Source organism: Pinus tabuliformis, chromosome X, assembly GCF_031772625.1.
Source record: "Pinus tabuliformis cultivar Carrire ecotype Pingquan chromosome X, CPIR1, whole genome shotgun sequence".
Taxonomy (NCBI): Eukaryota; Viridiplantae; Streptophyta; class Pinopsida; order Pinales; family Pinaceae; genus Pinus; species Pinus tabuliformis.
In genome coordinates, this window is record NC_142308.1 from 973483795 (window position 1) to 973509560 (window position 25766).

A 25766-nucleotide genomic window follows, 5' to 3' on the forward strand; every position below is an offset into this window, starting at 1 on the left:
CCAAGGAGCTTGAGAATCTCCACACAATATAGATTCTTCAAGGTCCAAAGCCCACTGAGTCTCTTGTAATTTGTTCTAATCATGCAGAAATTGTGAGAAATTTTTAGAAAATCTTGCAATCGAGGCCTCCAGATTTTCGTGAATGGAAACCTCCTTCAAAGGCCTATATGAGTGCTCCAATATCATGCCAAATCTGTAAGATTAATGTTACTGATATAGACACTATACTGGGTTGTGATGCTTGTGAGAAAGTAGTTCACTTAAAATGCCTTTAGTCATATAACCAAAGGGGTATCCTAAAGGGTGACTTGCACTGCCCTAAGTGCTTGATTCCCAACAATGGATGTACATGTTCCCCTAGGTATGGTCATGTTGGTAAAAGTACTAATGTTTGGAAAATGCTTGCAAATAAGCGCAACTGTCAAGCTTTTCCTATGAAGAAGTTAGAAATTTCCAATCCAAAGACTCTTCCGCACATAGTTGTATCAAATGCCCTGAATGCTGCTACATAGATTCCTATCCAGGCTGAGATAAGTCACATAAAAAACCTGCATATCCTTCAGGAAATAGGAAATACAAGTGGAGACCTAAGGCCAAATTCTAAAAAGTCTTTTGCTGAAAGCAGAAAGAATGCAGAAGATGGGGCAAATGAACCTTTAAATCACGACTCTTCACATACAACTCCTGAAGGGGTTGCTGCTCTCTTACAAAAGCTTCCAGAGAATGAGAATAATTTTAGCCCTACCATTGCTGTTTCACAATTTCCCGATCAACAATCTGCCCATTCATCTGCATTAATATCTGCCAGTCACTTTGGATCTAAAGGTTCTCAAACTAAGCAACAATTGAGCATTAATTTGCATGTTGTAAAGTGCAACCTCAAAGCTCCAGTAGATCACAGGGTGCAGACAATTGGAAATTATTGGGGGGGGGGGGTGAATCAATATTTCTTTTCAATTATTACTTTTACTAGTTATATCACTTATATTTAGAACGCAAAGTGAACAATAAGAATAAATTCTTTTATTAATTTCTTCTTTACAATAAATCAAGTGCAATAAATGTAGGGCTCCAACCCTAGATGAATACACTAATCTTCAATCTCCCAGGCTCCAACTTGTATTTTCCAAGCACCGACTTGGACTTCCAAGGCTCCCACCTTGTCAATTTTGAGGCACCAACCTCAAGGGCTCCAACCCTATATCTGGTTCAGGCTTTGACCTGGTTTCTTGAGGGATCCGATCCTCTAGGGCTCCAATCCTATCCTCCAAGGCACAAACCTTGTCTTTTCGAGGCTCCAACCTCTTGGACTCCAAACCTTACTTTACTTCATCAAGATTTATTTGGTTATACTTCACGGCTACCAATGTCTTCTTCAACAAGACCTGTCAGTCTTCAACTATGCCTTCACTTAGTCTCCACGTCACATCATCAATGACAACCTTGTTCTTCACATGAAGGTGTCACCATTTCTCTTCATGTAACCCAAACAAGATCTCCAAGGTCACTTTATGATGATTAATGCATCATGGTCTCCAAGATTAAATCCCAAAACACCTAGGGCTTCTCAACAATGTGTCTACAATAAAATACAATAAGCCTCAAAGTCCGCACCAAATAATTCTTCTAAGAATTCTTTAATGTACCTCAACACTGCTGCTTCAAGGATGCTTCAATACGTCTCCAAAAGTTCTCCAATGAAAACTCCAACAAGTCTTCAATCAGTGCTCCAAGTAATGCTAAAGAAGAATCTTCTTAATGACTGCTTCTAGATTTGCTCCAAGGCCACTTCAGTGTATGCTACAAGGATATCTTCATTTTTTTTGTCTTAAGGTTCCAAACACTGTCAAGGTTCCAAATATTCACTTCAAGGTTGACTGCATATGCCTTCACAGTAAGCTTGATGATGCCACCATAGTTACTAAATCACCGAACCCACAAAATGGTGAACTGTATGCTATTCTTAGTGATGTAGCTATCTCCTTCACTAATGATTTGAAACTTCCTTCACATCTTCAAACGTTAGTTCTTCAACCGAGCTCCTCCACAGAAAAGTCTACAAGACTGTCCTTCACTTATCCGAGCCATAAACAAGTGAGTATACCATAGGTTCAATGCTGCAATAGTTATGAAGAATAGACCGAGCCTCAAATTGATGCACTGCAGGTTTGACTATGACTAACTGTGGATGCTCCAAATTTATTGAGGATGGTCTGAAGCTCTTGTAGCTTAACCAAAATGCTGACCCACAGTCCTTCAAAGGTATGGTGCTAGATTTCCACGGATTTACTTGCTGCAATAGGTCTGATCTACCTTAGTCTTCACCGAGATTACAACACCCACAGTTCTGGGCTCCACCAAGGCTATAGTACCCACAGTTTTGGGCTCCACCGAGGCTACAATACCCACAGTTCTGGGCTCCACCGAGGCTGTAGTGATCTCAGATCTGAGCTAGGTCTAGCACTGTAATTGCCTGCAAGGAGAGACGTTTCTAAACAAGAGATCCGTCCCTTATTCTGTGATGTTCTAAGCCCTTAATTTGTCACCTATCCGTGGATATATGTCTTAGAAGGCTCCTAAAACAGATCCAAAGGCATGACCCTATGCTTGTCACAGATTCAAATGATAGATATAATTTTTAACCCAAAAAGCCTTCACAAATATTCTTCAGTGCTCCTAGTTCACGAGTTGTGAACTGTTCATGTGTCTCTGTGATGGATGACTAAATTGAGGTGAGAGAAATGAAGATCCACGAGTTCTTATTAATATGGATTTTACTTTGACATGAGAGGACATGACTTATGGAGGGAGGCCGACTTGAGGGCCCACTTGCAGACAAATCTGGATCGAAAAGATGTTTCGACATTTATGTGAAACGCACACTCGTTGTTGCACGTTTAATAGACAAATGATCATGTGGGTACTTGGGACTGCAAATGACATGGTGACCATTGAGGAGTGGGATCGTTGTGGATGTATTGGCGTGGATAGGTAGGGACCATCATGGATGTATTGACATGGGTGTGTTGGGTTAATTATATATATGCTCAATATATGTTGATGTTCAATTTTGAGAGGAGTGGAGACAACACCATTCAACAAGGAGAAGGTATATATGTTAAATACATTTTTAATTTTTTGTCGATATATGTTATATAGTTTTATATCATATAAATATAACATGTATATTTATATTTGATATAAATGTTAAATGTATGTATATATATGTCTAGTGATTTTTGCCATCTTTTTTTTTCAAGTCTTTGGTATATTTCTTCAATGTCAAGACATATTCTTGTAGGATTTTGCATCAACACCCTTTCATAAAATTAGGGTTAAGGTTTTAGGATTGTAGTAGATTAGGGTTTTCATTAGCCATTAGGATTTCATTAATAAAGGCTAGGCTTTGCTCAGTTTTAATCATGCTAGGGTTTCATGTAGTCTAGGGTTTCTTCTTTTAGGGCTTCAAATGTAGGGATCCCTTGTAGGGTATGCACATAGGATTAGGGTTTCACACCTTTAGGGTTTGCTTCAACACAACAAGGGTTCCTCTAGGTTAGGGTTTGTATAATGAGAGGGAAACATCTCAAAGGTTACGACATGTATCACAAGAATATTTTCCATCATAAATAATGCCATATTGACATTAATGAAGACCTTGACTAACAATCTCCCCCTTTGTCATTGATGGAAATATTCTTGCCCTTCCAACATTTTCTCCCCCTTTGACATCAATGTCAAATAGGGTGCCCAAGTACTCCCCCTATTAAGCTGCTTCTCTTCATCATATTTTTTTCATCAATAATAGTTCTTCATAAGTATGTTGCTCCCCCTGTTATGGTGCTCTTTCTTCATGTGATGAAGCAATTCCCCTTGCCTTTATAAACTCCTTTAGCTAAAAAAAGATTGCTTGCTTTGTGATCAAATGGAAGAAATCTTCAACAATAGTCCATTAGATGAGTAAGGGATCATGTTCTTCAATGGAGTTGCTCTCGAGAGATGATCTATCAAAGTATGATTGACCATGAGTGACTCATCAAGGATTTCATAGGGCCCTTTCATGGATAGCTTCTGCAATAATGATCCCAAGCTCCCCCTAACTGTATGGTCTCCTTTTTTGCAAAGTCTCATCAACAAACACTTGGAATATCACATCTGTCAAGGATGTCTTCATCAAATCAACATGTGTTGTTGGCTAGAGTGTCCAAGAGACTTTTGGATCCAATTTGCTTCTTTCTCCATATTTGTGTAACTTTATTTTCTGGCTTGGTTGTCATGGTTCTAGCTTGTGTAGGGGCCCAAGTAAAGTTAAAATCACGTGCCATATGTTCAATGTTATGGCAATTGAAGCACTCCATCTTGTTTATGAATGAGTAATCATGACTTCTTCCTGCAAAATTGCTTCTAGGAGATTGTCGGGGACCATTATATTTGTCTTTATGATATGCCCTACAATCTTTTTCCATGTGCCCAAAGTTTGTACAAGAATAACAATAACCAAGAAATATACTTTGGTACTTGGGAGATGAAGATTTCCTTGATGTACTTCTAAATTATTTTTTCCTTGGGATTCTTTGATGATATTCATTGCCTTTTGTATTCTTGACACCATTTGAAAGTCTCTTTGGAATAGAATTTCTTCCATAGTTGTCTTCACTCTTCTCCTTGCCTTTGCTAAAACTGGGAGCATCAACATTTCCTTCTAGCTTCCTCACATCCTTGTTGTTTGAAGCATTATCATTTTTTCTTGAGGATTCACCTGCATAGCCAAGACTTGATTTATCAAGGGGAGACCTTTGTGACTTAGGATGTCATCTAGGGTTTGAGAACTTTTCAAGTTCTTATTCAGCAAGTTAACTTCCTTTTTAAGAAAGACAATTTCTTCCTTCATTTTCTTGCGTTCTTCATCCTTATTTGATAAACTGATCTCCATTTCTTCCTTCATCTTGGTTGCTTCATATGATTGTGCCTTAAGAGAAGTGATTTTTGATCTTAACTTGATGATGTCATCATCCTTTTCTTCTAGTTGGCACGTCATGGTGTTTCTCTCCTTTTCTGCTTCATCAACTTGTCCTTCTATGAATGCCAAAGCTTCCATTACCTTCTCAGCTCCTTGTGCTTGTTTCCTTGCTTCTTCTAGTTGAGATCTAAGGGAGGAGACCTCTTCCTTGTATTGACCAATCTCTGCTTCAAGTTTGTTCAAGATCTTGAGTCTTTGTTCAAGGTGGCTTGACAAAGTTTCTTCCCTCTTCTTTGCCTTATCCAATTGATTTGTCATGGGTATGACTTCTTCATGATGCTTTCTTTTGTTTTGATGAAATTCCTCCTTAATTTTGGTGAGCTCGTCATCTCTTTCTTGTACTTGAAGTTTAGAAAGGTCAACTTCCTTCCTTGTCTTGTCTTGGTCACCATCTTGCACTTTCTTCTTAAGTTTCTCATTTTCCTTTTTCAAGCTGTTAATCTCTTCTATGGAAGCTATAAATTTGGTTAGGAGATCTTCTTCAAAGTCTTATTTATTTTCTTCATCTTCTAGGTCCTCTTTGGCCTTGATGTCAACACTCTTATTTTCATCTTCCTTGTTGGGTTATGGATTTCCTTCTTGCTTACTGGTTATGGTCAACGCTCCTTTTGAGTGAAGGTCATGAAGTTTGTCCCATATATCTTTTGTTGATGAACATTTTTCCAAATTGTCCTTTATAGAATCTGCTAGCCCATTCAAGATTGCCTTCATTGCTCTTGCATTGTACTCCTTGGATTCTCCGTCCATCATGCTATCAGTAATCACTGATTCCCATACTTCAACGCCCTTAGCCATTAAGAAATTTCTCATTCTTACCTTCCAAACATCAAAGTTTCCATTGAACAATGGAACTTTCCCAATTTGATTGTCTTCAATATTTACGGTTGAGGAAGAGACATCTTTAAGAGGATTGGAGGCTTTCTTCCTTGGATTTTCCATTTGTGTTCTAAGGATCAACCTTCAAGTTGTTAGGCTTTGAGTGAAGGTACTGGCTCTGAAACCAATTGTTGGAAATACTGAGAGGGTGGGTGAATCAGTATTTCTTTTCAATTATTACTTTTACTTGTTAGATCACTTATATTTAGAACACAAAATGAACAATAAGAGAAAATGATTTTATTAATTTCTTCTTTACAATAAATCAAGTACAATATATGTAGGGCTCCAACCCTATATGAAGACACCGATCTTCAATATCCCATGCTCCAACCTGTATTTTCCAAGCACCGACTTGGACTTCCAAGGCTCCAACCTTGTCAGTTTTGAGGCACCAACCTCAAGGGCTCCAACCCTATATCCAGTTTAGGCTCCAACCTGGTTTCTTGAGGACTCTGATCCTTTAGGGCTCCAACCCTATCCTCCAAGGCACCAAACTTGTCTTTTTGAGGCTCCAACACTTTACTTCGTCAAGACGTATTTGGTTATACTTCACGGCTCCCAATGTCTTCTTCAACAAGCCCTATAAATCTTCAACTATGCCTTCACTTAGCCTCCACATCACATCATCAATGACAAACTTGTTCTTCACATGAAGGTGTTACCACTACCCTTCATGTCACCCAAACAAGATCTCCAAGGTCACTTTATGATGACTAATGCATCATGGTCTCCAAGATTAACTCCAAGGACAGCTAGGGCTTATCAACAATGTGTCTACAATAAACTGCACTAAGCCTCCAAGTCTGCACCAACTAATTCTTCTAAGAATTCTTTAATGTACCTCAACACGGCTGCTTCAAGGATTGTTCAATATGTCTCAAAAGTTCTCCAATGAAAACTCCAACAAGTCTTCAATCGGTGCTCCAAGTAATGCTAAAGAAGACTCTTCTTAATGACTACTTCTAGATTTGCTCCAAGGCTGCTTCAGTGTATGCTACAAGGATATCTTCAAACTTTTTTTGTCTTAAGGTTCCAAACCTTGTCAAGGTTCCAAATCTTCACTTCAAGGTTAACTGCATATGCCCTCATAGTAAGCTTGATGATGCCACCATAGTTATTAAATCATTGAACCCACAAAGTGGTGAACTGTATGCTATTCTCAGTGTTGTAGCTATCTCCTTCACTGATGATCTGAAACTTCCTTCACATCTTCACACGTTAGTTCTTCAACTGAGCTCCTCCACAGAAAAGTCTACAAGATTTTCCTTCACTTATCTGAGCCACAAACAGGTGAGTATACCACAGGTTCAATGCTGCAATAGTTATGAAGAATAGACCAAGCCTCAAATTGATGCACTGCAGGTTTGACTGTGACTAACTGTGGATGCTCTGAATTTATTGAGGATGGTCTGAAGCTCTTGTAGCTTAACCAAAATGCTAACCCACAGTCCTTCAAAGGTATGGTGCTAGACTGTCACGGATTTACTTGCTGCAATAGGTTTGATCTACCTTAGTCTTCATCGAGATTATAGCACCCACAGTTCTAAGCTCCACCGAGGCTGTAGTGATCTCAAATCCGAGCTTGGTCTGATCCCATAGTTGCCTACAAGGAGAGACGTTTCTAAACAAGAGATCCGACCCTTATTCTGTGATGTTCCGAGCCCTTAATTTTTCACCTATACGTGGATATATGTCTTAGAAGGCGCTTAAAACAAATCCGAAGGCATGACCGTATGCTTGTCATGAGAGACATTTCTAAACAAGAGATCCAACCCCTATTTTGTGATGTTCAGAGCCCTTAATTTGTCACCTATACATGGATATATGTCTTAGAAGGCGCCTATAATAGATCTGAAGGCATGACCTTGTAGCTACCTGCAAGGAGAGGCATTTCTAAACAAGAGATCTGACCCTTATTCTGTGATGTTCTGAGCCCTTAATTTGTCACCTATACGTGGATATATGTATAGAAGGCGCCTAAAACAGATCCGAAGGCATGACCGTATAGATATAATTTTTAACCCAAAAGCCTTCACAAATCTTCTTTGAAAATAGGTTTTGTATTGCAGTATGTTTAAAAGTGCAAACTCGTTCATGAAATCATGTATCTCGATGTCATGCAATTTTTTTCTCTCAAAAGTCCATCAAAAGAACTTGGTATATGAATCTTTTGATCTTAAATCTCCACTTTAAGGAAGTCGTTGGGGTTTCTAAGAGAGGATTCTTCATTCTTCACCCTCTTCATAAAAGTCCCTCTATCTTTGATCTCACAATTATTAACTCCATTGCACAATTTGGAGGACATTATATTAGTTGGTGGTGATCATCTAAATTTCTCATCTCTTTTTCCTAATTCATTGAAACTAGGGTTAGGGTTGTTGATTTTTCCAGTACAATAGATGCAAGTACTTATTTCTGAAACTTGATAATGATTTCCAATGATATAGATGTTTATATTGCTCTTTTAATGTATCATTAAGCAATTATACATTCAGAAATTCAACCATAGAAAATAGAGCAATAAAGATCACAATGCACAAAGAAAAAAGAAAATTTTACTCTAGGAAAACCATTAAGGGGGAAAAACCCAACTAACCTTTTCCTTAGAGAATCAATGCAACAAGAGATACATCAAATTCAAACTGACCAACAAGGTGACCATCCACCAAGAGCCAAGCCAACCCTCCACAAAATCCAAGACAAGTGTCTTCAATTCTTTCCATAGAATCTCTGCAACAACTTTAGATCTACAAGAGGGTCGAAATTCATCTTGCAACTCTGCCTCAAACTTCACACTATGCCACAAAAAATATACCACAACAAAAAAAACCTTCTAGAACTCGACCTCCTTTGATTACTAGAGCGAGGGCAAAGGAAACATATCTCTTCCTTTTGTTTTTGGCTTTGTACTCCTTATCCTCTTCGCTTAGAACATAGACATATGTGATGAATCAAAGTGCATTGTTGGAGGAGGTCGAAATGGGCTACTTATAGCCTTTAGGTGATGCAAATAGGTGTCTCTTTGGGCAAGTCAACATGATGGCTTGGAGGGCCGACTTGGTCACTTGTGGAGGCTAAAATACAAATTGAAAAATTCAAATTTTCTTTTGCAAAGTTCATGAAGAACATGCCTTTCATAATTTTTCTTTCGAATATAAAATCAAATAAATATTTTCTTGCAAGCATGAAGAACATGCTTCATATAATTTTTCTTTTCCAAATATAATTTATATTAAGAGTACAAATGAAACATTATGAAGACCGACCATAGCTACAAAATTCAACAAGGGTTAGATTAAATTTGCATTTTATAACAATTTTATGCCTATTTGTGATTTCCCAATTGGTAGGGTTGCAAGTAAAAATTTAGCACGAATTGCATATTTTTACTCCAAAATTAGGGATGGCGTCTAGATAAATATTGTTGCCATATGCATTTTTTGCCATAGAAACTTCATTGTTAACCTAACTGTTAGAGGTCATTTTGTTGCATACAAACAAATGGCTCTGAACCGGGATCTATCACCATCCATTGATACTTTGCAGTCATCCCTTACAAAGCCAAAATCATTCCCTTTCCAGAAGTTACACTCATAGGTTAGCATTCCCTTTCAAATTTACACACATAGAAATTGCGCTGGCCAACGCAAGTTGCTTTCCCAAAAAGTGTGAAGATAGCTGGAAAGGAGTAAAAATAAAAATTAATTTCGAAGTTTTTGAAACTAGAAGCTTCGGGAGTGGTTTTAACTATTTACTGTTGGATCAAATCTTGAACTCCTAGTATTGAGGTCTTATCTCTTATCCCCTAGAAATTACCTCCCTCTAATGTGGATCTAAGCCATAGAATGGTAAATCCAAAACCACCTCTTTTACCCTATAAATTCACTACCTCCCATAGAGTCTGGGTTGGCTTTTGGAGACTTTGAATTATGCCCTTATGTTGCTCATTTGTGTCTAGAGGTCCATAATCCATCCATGTGTTTGAGGTGTGATTGAAGGCTTACTATTATGGCAAAGTGTTAATTTTAGATAACAATGGTATGTTCTATGCTTAAGAGCAATTTCTTAACATGACAGTAAATGCAGATAGAACATAAATGAAAACAGTAGAAGACAAGACAAGACAAGAGGACACAAGATGTGGCACATGCCAGGGACAAACCCCAATGTGGGGAAACCCTTTGATCAAGTCTTCTTATTATTCTTCAAAAGTTCAACAGAGAGAGTACAATATACAAAATTCACTTGCCTAATCACAGTCAAATCTGTCCAGTCAAACTGCAGTCAATAGGATGCCCTAACCAGAAAGTCAACGTTGGTCGAATCAACATAATTACACCTCCAATTCAGCTCGATCAAACCTAGTCAACTCGACCTCCAACAACAATCCAAATCAACCCAAAAAAATCCCGAAAATATCAGTAAAACTTGGTCAACACAGACTCAAACCTACGGTCAACACTGGTCAAACAACTCAGATTTCCTCGATTTTTGTGCCCAGAAATGCGACCTGCCCAAACAGAATTTCTCCAAGGAAAAATGCAGTCAAACAATGTCCACTGTTGCCTAGTCAACATTGGTCAACCCTTCTATAATTCGGTCAACCCAAGAAACAAAAAATCCTACAGCTCTTGGAAAAAGGAATCCAATAAAAATATCAGCTGCATCATATGAGTTGTATAAGATGGAGTTTGGACCTAGTTTCCAAATTTAACACTCCCTCTCAACTAGGGAGAAATCCAATAGCCAAACCATCTGACAATCTGTACCATATCTGACATCCTTGCTATGTTCTACTCTGCTCTACTCTACCCTGCATTGCTCTGCTGAACCATGAAGAAATAATGAAGAAAAAATGATCGAGAATGTATCATACCATTCTCCACTGACCCAAAGTTAGTCTCCAATAATCAAGAGTGTATCATACTACTCTCCATTGAACTGAAGTCAATCTCCATTGATCCCAAATCAATATCAAACATCCTTGCATAGGGAGTACGGTAGTACACGATGTGTCCATTGGTAGTACTATGCTCCCTATCCTCATTTCCCTACTCATTGGCCAGCCGAGAGGTACTTCCCATGAGTCCTAGACTGCATGGGTAGGATGCATCGACAGGAGAAGGTGAATCACTCATCTTGCTCATATGCCATAGGAGAAGGTGAACCACTCATCCTGCTCATATGCCATAGGAGAAGGTGAAACACTCATCCTATGCATATCTCGACCATCATGGGGTATCACAAGGGAAGGTGAACCACTCACCCTGTACATCACACACCATTAGGGGAAGGTGAACCACTCACCCTGTACATCACACACCATTAGGGGAAGGTGAACCACTCACCCTGTACATCACACACCATTAGGGGAAGGTGAACCACTCAACCTATGGTCGCTCATCACTCCAAGAAGCACCCCAAGCCCCTAGGAGCTCCTAGAGCTCAATATCCAAATCAAATGGGACCCTCATAAGAGGGTCTCTCTACGACTCCAAGTCATTCACAGAAGGTTAAGAAATTGACCTTCCCCAGGGGATTTGTAAGAATATCTGCGGCCTGATCATCAGTCCCAATGTGATGGAGCCTTATTGCTCCTCGTTGTACCATATCCCGGATAAACTGGTACTTGATATCAATATGCTTGGAGCGGTCATGAAACACAAGATTCTCAGAAAGATGAATCCCACTTTGGTTGTTGTAGAAGATCATGGTGGTATCCAACACATGTCCAAGCAGCTCACTAAAGAGCTTCCTCAACCAAACAACTTCATAGGAGGCCATACTAGAAACAATATATTCAGCTTCAGCAGTGCTCAAAGTAACCGACTTTTGCTTCCTGCTCATCTAGGATATCGAAGCAAAACCTAGAGAGAAGCAATATCCCAATGTGCTTTTACGATCCACCACACTGCCAGCCCAGTTAGCATCAGAATAACCATGGAGCCTCATAGTCCCGACAATGTATTTCAGTCCATAGGTGATTGTGTCCTGAAGATATCTCAAGAGATTCTTGGTAGCAATCCAATGTATGTTATGAGTCTCAAACCATGCAAGAAGGCAGTTTTGACATCCATCTGGTGTAGGTTTCATCCTTGCGAGGTAGCAAGGGCTATAATCAAACGAATGGTGGTATATCGAGCAACTGGTGCAAATATCTCATCATATTCCACACCTTCCTTTCGAGAGAAGCTTCGAGCAACAAACCTAGCCTTGAACTTTTTAGCACTTCCATCAACTCCATGCTTGATCTTGTATAGCAATTTCAAGGCGACAACAAATTTTTCCTTGGGTCTAGGGACCACATACAAAACATCATTTTTCATAATCGACTCATACTCTTCATTCATAACATCCTTCCAAACTTTGTGCCTCACAGCTTCTTCGAATGTCGAAGGCTTAATTTGAAAAATGGTGCTCATGGTAGCTAAGTACCCTTGGTACCTATTTAACTTATTACTTTCACGAAAAGTTCCCCTTGGTACAATATGTCTCTCGGCATCTTCGAGAGTTTCCCTAAGCCATGAGGGTATCCTTTTTTAGGAGGAGGGCTCATGAGGAGGTGGATCAATGGGATCCATTGGTCCTTCAACATCAGACAGTTTTGGAGTCCAATGCTTGATGAGGGCATCTATTTTGAATGTACACAACAATGTTGGCATCTTCCTCCTATAAGAAATTTAAAAGGCTTTGATCATGAAGCATGGCATGAGTGACTTTTATAATAGAACAATTCATCCTTTCAAAAACACCATTTTGCTCGAGAGTATATGTGCTAGTAGTCTCCCTCTTAATGCCAACTTCTCTACAATATTCATTGAACTCATTTGATTCATATTCGGTTCCATTATTGGTCCTCAATATTTTGATCTTCTTCCTTGTTTGATTTTCGACCAAGGCTTTGAAAGAACAGGCCCATGAGAATACTTCGCCCTTCTTCTTTAATAAATATATCCAAGTTTTGCGAGAGAAATCATCCACAAAGATAACATAATATAAATATCCTCCCAAAGATGTCATGGGCATCATACCAAATAGATCAGAATGAACAAATTGCAATATGTCAGTAGTCTTGCTATCACTTGAAGGGAATGGTCCCCTTGTATGTTTTCCTTCGGCACATCCCTGACAAACACCTTCATGTTCTACTTTAAATTTGGGCATACCTGTCACCATCTTCCTTGCATCAGGTAGAGCCTTATAATGTAGATGAGCAAACCTCCGGTGCCATAATTCGGATTGAAGAGATGTGTCACAAGACATAGCTCCCAATGGGCTTCCTCCAACTTGATATAGGCTATCAACCCTGAATCCAAGAGTAAATGCTTCTTTGAAATTTCTATTCCAAACACATACCTTTCCATCGATGAATGCCACCTTGAATCCTTTGTCCTCCATCATCGATATAGATACCAAGTTCTTCTTTAGAACATGTACATATAGAACTTCTTGAAGATGAATGGTGTTACGTTGATTCAGTTGAAGAGTAACATTTCCAACTCCCTTCATGGGATAGGTGGCATTGTCCCCTAGAATGATCTCCAAATTTGTATCCTTTTCTATCAGATTTGAAAGAGCTTCCTTAAACCCAGTGAAGTGCCTTGAGGCACCACTATCAATCAATCAATTTCCCAAGGTATCCGGTGGAGAGGGCATATATAAGATAAAATTCTTTTTGCTTGTTATCTACAACATTGGATTCATCATACCTGGAGTTTCTTGATATTTTGGGAGGTCAACCATTTCCATGTTGAGTAGCAGGAGAATTCCTTTTTCCTTTTTTGTTGAATCTTCCATTCCTTTGGTTGTTGTTTCCCCTGAAATTGTTGTGGTTGTGGTTGCCATCATCATGATGTGTATCCCTTCTATTAGGATACTCCCTAGCATAGTGGCCAAACTTGTTACAAATGAAGCATCTTCCCTTCCTTCCATCTTTCAATCCCGGTTTTGCTTGACATTGCTTCTTTGAACCTACATTGTTCTTCTTTTTAGCATGAGTGGAGAGTGCAATAGGTTCATTCCTATTTGAATGCATGTCTCTCTCCATCATCCTTGTCTCTTCTTGAGTGAATCTAGTCAACAATTCATCAAAACCTGGAGTCCCGTCATTGTTGAGGATAATAGTGTTGAACACATGCCATTCATGAGGGAGTCCTCCAAGGGCAATGAGAGTGAGCTCCCTATCAATAATAACTTCTCCAATTGAAAGAAGATCATTTTTGATCTCGGTAATTCTCATGAAGTAGGATTGGATACCTTCACCTCTTCCCTTCTTTATGTCCTTCAACTTGTTTTTGAGGAAGAGAACTTGGTTTGCATTGCTAACTTTGAACATGCTAACCAACTTGTCATACATCTCCTTGGATGTGTTCAAATCATAGATGTATGCAACTAAATACTTGTTAATAGAATCCCTGATGATCTTCTTTTCTTTGACTTCACCTTTCTTGTACTTTGTCTTGGTGGAAGCCGATGCATTTGAAGGAGGTTCAATAATCTTTCCCTGCACATAGTCCATAACATCCTGCTCTTCCAAAGTCAAATCAAGAGACAACTTCCATGCATGATAATCAGACTTATCATTGAGCTTGTAATTAGGCTTGAAGTAAGATGCAGAGGCCATTGACTCTTGTCCTTGTCCAACAGATCATTGATTTCTCTTCTCAGTGATTTATCTTTTCACTCTTGCTTGGGCTTTGTCTTCACCTCAGCTATGATACCATGTTAATTTTAGATAACAATGGTATGTTCTATGCTTAAGAGCAATTTACTTCAATTGTTCTTATCAACCCAATATGAATTTCTAGATTAGAAATCACATTAACATGACAATAAATGCATAGAACATAAATAAAAATAGTAGAAGACAAGCCAAGACAAGAGGACACAAGATGTGGCGCATGCCAGGGGCAAACCCCAATGTGGGGAAATCCTTTGATCAAGTCTTCTTATTATTCTTCAAAATTTCAACAGAGAGAGTACAATATACAAAATTCACTTGCCCAATCACAATCAAATCTATCCACTCAAACTATAGTCAACAAGATGCCTAACCAGAAAATCAATGCTGGTCAAATCAACAAAATTACACCTCCAATTCAGCTTAGTCAAACCTAGTCAACTCGGCCTCCAACATCAGTCCAAATCAGCCCAAAATAGTCTTGAAGATATCAGTCAAACTCGGTCAACACAGAGTCAAACTAGCAGTCAACGTTAGTCAAACAACTAAGATTGCCTCGATTTCTATGCACAGAAATGTGGCTTGTCCAAACAAAATTTCTCCAAGGAAAAACACAGTCTAACAATGTCAACTTTTCCCTGGTCAATTCTGGTCAACCCTAATGCAATTTGGTCAACCTAGTAAACAGAAAAGCGCAGTCAAACTTTGCATGTGTGGAGGAGAAGAAAGCTGCCCTGACACTATATGACTCAATCATATGAGGAGAGAGATATATGTGTGAGAACGAATGATGTCCAAATGACATAGATTCACCTTCTATTTATATGCAATGTTGAGGGTGAAGAGACGTGTCTTTTGGGCTTCTGAGCCTACATTAGATTGTTGACCGACCTTGGCAATTTGTCCCGTAAACAAAATAAATTCATAATTCCATTTGTACATGTCAGAATGAGATGATCTTTAGATCAATCCTACACCTCTCGGAAAGAGGAATCTAATAAAAATATCAGCTACATCATATGAGCTATCCAAGGTAGAGTTTGGCCCTAGTTGCCAAATTTAACACAAAGGAAGGACAAGGTAGCTGGGAGAGATTCACAAGGCCAAGGCCTACAAGGGTTGTAATATTTTCATGCTTTATTAATACAAAAATGCATTGTTTCTCCTATACTTATGTCTTATTTATGCATATGTAGAACATGAATCCTTGGCTTCTTGTTTAGAGTTGTTTTTATATGCTATTTGTATGTTTTGGTTCTCTTGCTTGTTTTGGATGATTTGCAGGCTCCACTTATAGAAATTGGAGTTGGAGTTGGACCTAACTGTTAAAGAAAGTGTAACTAGGTTTGGTCTTCATAATGACATGATCTTTGTAAATAATGTAATAAAAGAAAATAAATTATTTTTGTATGCCTTGCTACATGGGTTTCATGAGCAAGAAGTGTCAATAGGTAAAAGACTTCTTCTTGATGTCTTTAGGATTTATTAATAAAGTCAAAGAGTCAAGTCATGTATGAAGGAGCTCTTTAAGAGCCTATGTAAAATGTATTCAAGTCAAAGCAGCCCTCCAAGACCAAGAACAATCCTCCATTGGCAAGCTCAAGAAGTCTGCAAGCAAATCGATACGAAACTGATCAAGTCGGCTTCAATATTGAATTAATTATATAAATGGCAGTCATGTTGGCTTGGATAAAAGACATGTCGGTTCACAAGTTCAAGTTGGCTCAAAATAGGAGCACAAACCACTATAAATACCCATCTAGGGTCAGCGCAAATGGCACAAGAAGAACTCATTTTCTCTCTGAAATCCGCATATATGTAAAGGAGCAGATCCGCATTATGAGAGGGTAATTGGTTAAGGGCTTGATTGCACCGCCAATGGCGATAAGGTGCAGGCAAGCTACACCTTGGATGGATAGAAGGAACAAAAGGGATTTCAGATGGATAGATAGTCTCGGCATAAAAAAGTCTCTGCTCTCTCGGATAATACCACAGTCTTGGCATAATGATAAGCCACAGTAACAATAGTGACAAAGATGATTAGTCTTGGAGGATACAGTCTCGGCATAATGAAGAGCCACAGTAACCATTACAATCTCGGCATAAATGGGATAGTAAGGATATCAGTGCAGTGAATAATAGTATCACATCTCGATGGATCTATTTCCTAGCAGTCAATGTATATATATGTGATGGAAAGAACTTCGGATCCCTCACTGTCTTTGCATAGTCTCACTGCCTCGGTTTAAGAAAGATCACAATGATCCTACAGTCACAATCACAGCCTCATCATGGAATACACTCTCGCATGCTCACAGTCAACATGATGATCTCAGCTAGGATATAGTGATGATCCAAGAGTAGATGGAGATATGGAGCAACAGTAATCTTGATGATTAATGAAGCTCTCAGTGCATTGATTAATGGACATAATCAAGGTCACAGTGAAGATCTCAATAAGGACAAGAGATCTTGTTGACATGATGAAGATCTTAGTGATGTTGTAGCGATGGCTTCAATGGTGTAGAAATGGGGATGATCCCAATAGTGACAGAGAAGTGGATTGATGTCTTGGTCTTGGAGAGGTAGAATGTGTCAAGGGTCATGGTCTTAGTATTCGTCAATTGGATTCTTTATAAGAAGAATTTTTGTGCATGTTTTCCTCTCTAAGAGGGAGAGGTTTCAGCCCTAGCATAATGCCTAACATCTTGTGTTCTTGTCTCTTTGTTTTTGATAGAAGTTTGATGAAGTAAACACACACAAATAATGTAAAGAAGATCAGGCTAAGATAAATAGTAAAAACACTTCACAAATTGTTATCATGTTAAGAAGAATCACTGTAATTCTGAATGCTTTAGATTCTTCAACATGGTATCAGAGGGAAGGTTCAACAGGCAAAGAAAGGGTAGATAAGAGACATGCAAAGATCAAGTTTTAAGCAAAACATCTAAGCAAGCTGAAGATCTACATCTTGATCAAACCCTAGATCAAAGGATCAACCTACAACAACAATATATAGTAACAAGGGTTGCTGTCTATCCGATCAAGGAGATAATCTACGACAACAAAATATTTTGTCTCCACTGTCATCACTAAAAGACCACCAAGACTCTCATCAAGATGTCCACAAAGCAATCAAAGACTACATCATCTCGAAGATGGTCGAAGTCCAAAAGGCAGTCTACAATGACAATCTACAACAGCAAGGGTTTTGGAGATCTACAGTCAAAAGATGAAGCCTTCAGATCTCAAGATACATACCAACAACTTTGATGCCTCCCACAGTCTCGGTCTACAACGTACCATCGAATTCCACTATTCTTTTCTATAAAAACACAATCCTGAAATCTTAGATTCTTAGAATTTAATGATATATATTTGAGGGCAGATATAGGAGCTTGAATGGACAAGTACTCGTTATAGAAGCCATACTATCTGATGGAAAAGCAACCTCAATACGATGTTGCATACTACAAGGTTCCATAAGTACAATTATATCAATAGTTTGTATGTTAAGATAGCTTGAAGGCAAAGAAAGCAATATTCCTATCAAGGATCTCATCCGATGGAAGCATCAATACATCTACCTCATCAACAACCATCATGATTAGGGTAAAGATTTCATCTTCACATATCAAGTAAGTATCTTTTCATTCAATGACTTCATTATTTAAAGGAGATCTATACGATAGATGGGTTATCGAAAGTCCTTACATGGAATAAGAAGGTGTGAAAAAATCCTTATGGAGAAGAAAAGTCATTGAAAATATCAAGGTTTCCTTTGAATTCATAAGAACTCTTAAGGTTCTCTCTTTCCTATGTAGTAAGAAAGGAGACATAAAAGAGCTACATGAAATGATAGAAGATATAATCTCTGAAATGCAGTAAGAAGGTATCAAAGAATGAAGAAATATCTTCATAAAATCTCAATTGTGAGATTTGGGAAAAATGATGAAAGGATAATCATCATTGATATTGATATTGATAAGCAAGGTAACAATTGTCCATGAACAAGAAGGTTACTTCAATCAACAATTTGTGGTCTCTATGCCAGATAGAGAAAGACAAGTTGAAAGGACTCAAATATCTGCAGAAAGGAAAGGGAAGGTTGACAAGACAGAATAGTACTATGGAAAGATTATGGAGAGGAGCTCATATCGCCGGAAGGGTGAAGGAAGCTGAAGAAAAGGGCCAAGGGAAGAGGGAGTAGCAGACCTCTACTATGAATAAGATGGTATCTCTCTAAAAGGGTCCTATCATGAGTCCTTGCAGATATGACCATGATAATAAGATGCATCGTGGCATCATGAAAGCATTAGAATCAAGAGCTCGTGATATCACCATGAGAAACATGAAGGACATAGCTCTTGGGAATCTCATTGGACATTAAAGGAAAGGAAGAAGTCATCCAGGTCAAAGGAAACATTTTCCAGATGGGGATATGAAAGATCCTGAAGATTCTCTGATAGAAACATCAAACAGAGGATCCCCTAGTCTAGGAAGGCAACAAGTGTTTCATCAGGAAATCCAACTTATGGAATTCATGAGATGAAGGACTGATGACTTGAGAAATGAAGTAGATCAAGGGATTGAAGATATTTTCAATCAAGAAAGCTGTTGGAAGAAGCTTGAAGGAAAAATGAGGTATGTATGCTTGTATTTGTATTTAATATTGTAATGTCATGACATATGGTTGTAGGTAACATGGATCAAGCATGATCGAGAGAAAAAGGATCTCCTCCTCTGAAAGGATGTAGAAAAGCATAAGTCACACTAGATGAAATCAACATAATATGTCCTAATATAAAGTATGAGGTGGTTGACTACAACTAAAGAATTCTGATTGAAAGCTCCTGGGAATGAAAGGTGTGAGGATGTAAGAGATCGTGAAAAAATAAACCATGATGAAGGCAATCAACATCCAAAGAATCAGATTGATTTGACTAGGAAATCTCCCGGAAAGATATGAAGATTCCGATGGAAGTCTAAAAAGATGAAGACCCTTGACAACATATTTCTTTGGGAGATATGTCAACATGTATACAATGTGTTGATACCTACAAGAATATATCACTGAGGCCATCACCAAAAAGGTTATATGTGATTTGTTTTTGGTTTCTGACCCCTTGGAGAAAGTTTGGGTATGTGTGCAGGGCCATGGTAAGAAGAGTTGTGAAGGATGTCACAACTATGTACCTTGTGATCTAGAGCGATCATCATTGAAGAAACGGTGAAGATAAATGGCCCTATGAAGGAAGCTCCAAATGTAAAGCTGAGGAGGATACTTTCTGGGAAAGAAGGAATGACATGATGAAGGAAAGTGATGGATGGCTGAACCCTACATGTGAAGAAATTGATGACATCGAAGTCTTGGATCGTTAGTCAACTAAAAGGCCCTATAAAGTATTGATGATAGAGTCCCTGGGTAAGAGGGAGATCTGGGAGGTTCCTATGAGTAAAGGAACTCAAGTAAGTTTTTGAGTGAAAAGAAACTTGGAACTCATCCCTAGTTGAGAGGGAGAGTTAGACACGACATTGTTGTCTTCAGTTTGGAAGAAAGAATGGATGATTGTGTAATCATCTAGCATCCGACACTCTTTGAGGATGTGGTAGGGCATCCAATACAAGAGTGGCCAAGAGGACTGATATTCTTGAGGGTTGGGAACCCAAGATGAGAATAATCCTAGTAGGGCATACTCGGAGAACACTCGGGTGGGTATGACCCTAAGAGAGACAATGATGATTGCGTGTCTATTAGTCATTGGCCTCACCAACATTTTGTGCTCTAATCTAAGTGAGAGATAGAGCTGTTAGTCAAGGCCTTGCTAAATGAAAACAATGTTGGTTGAAATGATGCTATAACAAATGGATTGCAAATCTGATTCTTCTTATGAGAAATTCTTTAGATTGAAAATGACCAAGTACCATTATGAATACCTCCCTATTTAAGAGGGAGTGTTGAAGAAAGTGTAACTAGGTTCGGTCTTCATAATGACATGATCTTTGTAAATGATGTAATAAAAGAAAATAAATTATTTTTGTATGGCTTGCTACATGGTTTCATGAGCAAGAAGTGTTAATAGGTAAAAGACTTCTTCTTGATGTATTTAGGATTTATTAATAAAGTCAAAGATTCAAGTCATGTATGAAGGAACTCTTTAAGAGCCTATGTAAAATGTATTCAAGTCAAAGAAACTCTCCAAGACCAAGAAAAATCATCCATTGGAAAGCTCAATAAGTATGCAAGCAAATCAATACCAAACTCATCAAGTTGTCTTCAATATTGATTTAATTATATAATGGCAGTCATGTTGGCTTGGATAAAAGACATGTCAGTGTTGATGCCTCTAAAATCCTAGCACCAACATTGGGGATAACCACCCGGTCTGGACCTTAGTACAACTCCTTTTCCGTTTGGTATGGTGGCTCTGACTGGATATTATGGGACCAGTTTCCTAGTAATGTATGATTTGATGGATGATTGTTTTATAATGTATAATGAAGATGATAAGTGTTTTAACCTACAACTCAAAAATATACAAATATACTTATATAACCTGGGTATTCTATAAACAATGCGATTTCTGATTATTCCTAACAGATAAATAATCATATAGATGGCTTACTTATCAATAGAAAGATGCATTCATATATAATGATTACTTTGTTTAAGAAATTAAACAAAGTAATTATAAAAAACATATCGCATTCATAACAATGTATATCATTGACATATATCTTTGAAGTATAACGATTCTAAATCTTCAGAAATGACATAATGAAGAACTGTTGGAAGAGCATACATATATCAACAATAACAACCTTTTAAAAGGAATGCTTCATCACATAAGAAAACAAGACAAAACAACAGTGATAGAAATACCGCATGCATTTGAAACTTTCCATGTAAATAACACTCTGATTCCACTTTCTTATTTGAGAAAACCTCCAGGGGACACAAAAGTGCAGGTCTTGAAAAAGTTTCTTCACAAAAATGTGAAACCTAGATCCACTACTGATAAAATATATTCAGAAGTACAAAAGTGCAACTTCTTAAGTCAAATTTTATACAAATTGAGGACCCTTTCTTAAAAGACATGAAAGGGTTTAAATAATAAAATAAAAACTAATTGTCAATAAAAATCGCTTTGAGCTGTTGAATTGAAAACATGAAAATCTGGGATTTGATTTATGAAAATAATAGTGCGATAGCCTTTGAACTGATTCATTGTATCTACTTCTTGTCTTGCACTTGCAGCCGACAAATTGAGAGCATTTGGTGAATTTCCGGAGGATGACTCAACCTGGAATGTAGCTGACCTGTGTATGTGGCATCTAAAAGCTCGAGAACCATGCGATTGACAACGTCGGCAAGGCATTTGGTGGCAATCTACTGGCTATGCTGCTTGACTAGGAAGAACCAAAATGCATCCCAAGTCAAGTTTTTCGCTTTGCCGATTTGTTCTTCTCAGCTGGCCAGATCCTGTCTCCATTGATCTTCTAGCACTTTTGCCTTCGGGAGCTCTCTTGGGGAGCAGTCAGAGATCAAGTTAGCTCCATATAAGCTGCCATTTACCAACTCGATCACACTGTTCATTGTAGCCCTGGCTCTGGAAGTAGCTCTTTCAGCCTTTAGTAACTCTGTTTCCCACTCCGAAAACAAGACTTCTTTGTGTGATTCTTGGATTTTCAATAGATTAGCGGCTATGGCTTCTTCTGTACTTTGCCAAGAGAGAAATCTTGTGACCTTATCATTTGCGTCTTCAAATTTTAACCTGGTGTTAACTACCTGTTCAATGAATGATGCAGTGATGATGCACAATGGGCCAACCAATAATATTTTATGGCAAAGGATATCTAGTTGTTGAGATAAGGCTTTAGTCACTTCTAGGGCTTCTTTCTTGAATTCATCAATCTTTGGATAACCTTTGAATTTCTCTACCTGTAATTGCAGCCATGTGATTTGTTCTTCTTTGGCCTTCTATTCTTGTTGAAGTGCCACTTGAATCTTGTTGGGTTCTTGAGACAACTTTTGTTGTTTCTGGAGAGCCTGCTGATCGATCTTTTGTTTCTCCAGATTTAACTGTTCTTTCAGTTGCTCATTATGCTATTTTTTCTCCGCTAGCTGTTGCTTAAGCTGATCGATCTTCTGTTGTTCCACTGCCGTTTGCTCTTCAAGTTGGGTGATTCTTAGATCCTTTTCCTCTGTCTTTTGACCACAACCCTATGCTTTGGACTATAAAATACATCCAGGGGTGGTATTTCCTCCACCTTCAATACAATATCTTCTAAAGGATTCTCTGGAATTATTTCAATATCATGTTGAGTGTTCACTGTGCCGACTGCCCCTTCAATTGTAATACTAGTAACAATAGGCCCATGTGTTGTGGGCATTTCTGGTATAATGATGTTTTGGGAGTCACTTTGGTTCTTGATCTACTGATCGAGTTTCTCCCATTCCTTGATCAATTTGGAATCAATATGCACATCGGTATCTAGAAGCTCGTTGATCTTTTCATTTGTTTGCTCCTTTTCGGGAATCTTTTCAGTAGTGTATTCTTCATTGTGGCTTGCTTGCTGCACCATAGGGGTAGTGTTCAATAGATCTAGAGGTACTATTTGTAACCTCTGTGACCTGAACTACATGAACTTATCTATCTCCCTTGCTCCCAATTTGATCCCTGCTAGATGTTTTACCTGTGAAAACAACTCAGCCAAAGTGAACAAGTCATCATAGTCATCTTCCTCATGTTAAAATTTGGTAACTTTCACCTAAGTGGTAAAGTTGTAAGCCACTTTGTTTGGATCATACTGTCTCTTAGGCATGACTGCCAATTTCAGAATTTTTATCTTGTTTGCTTCTTTCTTAGCATGTTTGAAATCATGCAGTGAGTAAGTACCACAGCGGAGAGCAAATGTAGGCCACATTTGTTTCTTGGACTCTTTGAGTTTCCTGGGCATTCCTTTTTCTATTATCTGGTAAGCTATTTCTCTAGCCAATAGCTTATCAGGAATGTAAAATGGGAGAACGCGTGGATCTGTGATACTGCCAAAAATCATAATATAGGTGAACTTCTCTTCACTGAATCACTTGCCAATTAAGGTTAGGTCAATGTTGGCCTTGTCAGATAACCAAGGAGCTGGTTTTTTTAATATGGCCTGATGAATGGGAAAAATAAAACCATGGCAAATCCTATATATATGATCTTTATAATGAGACTTCCACAAATACTTATGATAAATGTGAATAGGAGTTGGGTCTTGAGGAGTCCATTTCCAACCTAGAATGGGGAAGTTAGAATTGAAACAGATGGTATCCATGATGTAGGCGCTCATATATAATGTGGGTATTATCCGGGTAGTTACATACCTATTTCTTCTATAATCAAGGATTTGGTTGGCTATTTTATCTGATAAAATGGTTGCCCAATCCATGATAAAAGAGTTAATTTCTACCTCCATTAAAGGCGCCATTTCTATGGAAAATCTAGCTAAATCAAAGGCTCCAAAGAGTCTACATATCATAGCACCAGCATAGCAATAGGGAGGTGCTAAGGAGTCCATAGAGTACATACCAGAGGATTCTTGCTTATGCTTGTTTGGGAAATGTCTCCATCGCTTGATAGGGTCTGACTCTACCTCATTCTCCTTGGCGAAATCTTCTAAAAATGCCTTGTTGTAATGTTTCTGGGGGTCCGATAAATGATACATCTTCTTGACATCTTCTGCCTTAAATGTCCCGAACATCCTTCCATCAGCTATAAAGAATGATCTGTCGGTTATGTTGATACTCTCTATTACCCATCTCATCAGGTCATTGTATGGTAACACATTCTCACGGGCCGCTATTCTATGGAGGAAGGAGCTGGCTAAATCCTTAAGAGTATTTTCTGATTTATCACTTGAATCAGCTGTTCCTCCTTCTTCTTTGATTTCGGTTGGATCCTCGGCTTCGAGTAGATTATATATGCCCTCCCATGAAGTCTCACCAAGGCCTAGATAGGTAGTATCAGTTATCAACACCAACTTTGCTGGTTCATCTTTCGCCATGACGGGGACCTTCACTTTCCGAGATTTCTTAGACTTTTTTGCTGGACTGATGATTTCAGATTAGCTCTGCAAAAATGAAATAGAAGGACGTAATAATGTAAAAACTTGTTAAAAGCTAATATACAGCACATAGTACTAACATCAATTAAGCGAAATAGATGCTATGGATTTATGATATATTAAGCCACCAAGGATGAAATCCTTGAAGGATCCAACCATAACTACTTCTTAATGATTTCCCCGTAACTTCAAACGTGAGACTTTAATGCCGTGATGGTATGTCGCATCAAAAATTTATAACAGTCCTTTTTAGAATGGGTATCATGACTTCCCGATCGCCGATTAGTGGTAATCACATATCGCAGATTGGGAGTTACAAGTGCCATGCTTAAATGGTTCCTCTCCATGGTTGCAATTGCGATTAGTGGTGAGCTGGCATGGGGAGGCGACCTGCTTTAAAATTGATAAATCGTTTAAATCTTCTTTATAATTGACTTATACCTTTAAACTGCACATGTTTACAATACTTCATTTTTTACCTTTATCAAAAGAGTGCTATATGATAATAAAATCGCATCGGCAGATTTCAACGGAACTTTTTTCGGATGTGTTTTATGATTTTAGCGATGCGCAATTGTGATTAGCTTATCACATCGGAGGATTTCCATGGAACACTTGGGATGGCTTGCTAATGAGTAGCGATATGCGATTTCCGATAGAGTTATCACATTGACAGATCTCAATGGAACACTTTAAGTCCACCATTGAAATAGGATGTGCGCGATGCGATATATTCCCTTTATAATTGTTTTCCTTCAATAAAGCTTTATGATAAGGTTTTATTATAATTCAAATCGGATTAGACCTTCTTAAAAGGACTTTCATGGGTTCGATAGATTAGCAAGCTGCGATTGCGATCCTAAGTACCTTAAAAGCAAATTTTATATGGCCTATTATAACAATTTATTTTCAAATGTTTTATTGATTTTATTTATATTCTGAAGGGGACCCATTTCTTATTAAAGTTTTATATGAAAAATTTTGAAATGGGGAGGGTTGTTGTATAACACAACAGTCGGTTCACAAGTTCAAGTAGACTCAAAATAGGAGCACAAACCACTATAAATACCTGTCTGG

At 38.3% G+C, this 25766-nt stretch overlaps 1 protein-coding gene across 1 annotated transcript in view; it reads left to right on the plus strand.

Annotated features, from left to right (window-relative positions):
- Positions 1-25766, plus strand: part of LOC149142976 (DEAD-box ATP-dependent RNA helicase 25-like) — a 191464-nt gene that overhangs the window by 124911 nt on the left and 40787 nt on the right. Inside the window, exon 8 of the mRNA XM_089451638.1 lies at positions 564-825. Coding sequence (XP_089307764.1) covers positions 564-825 — 262 coding nt within the window. The remainder of the gene's footprint in view (positions 1-563; positions 826-25766) is intronic.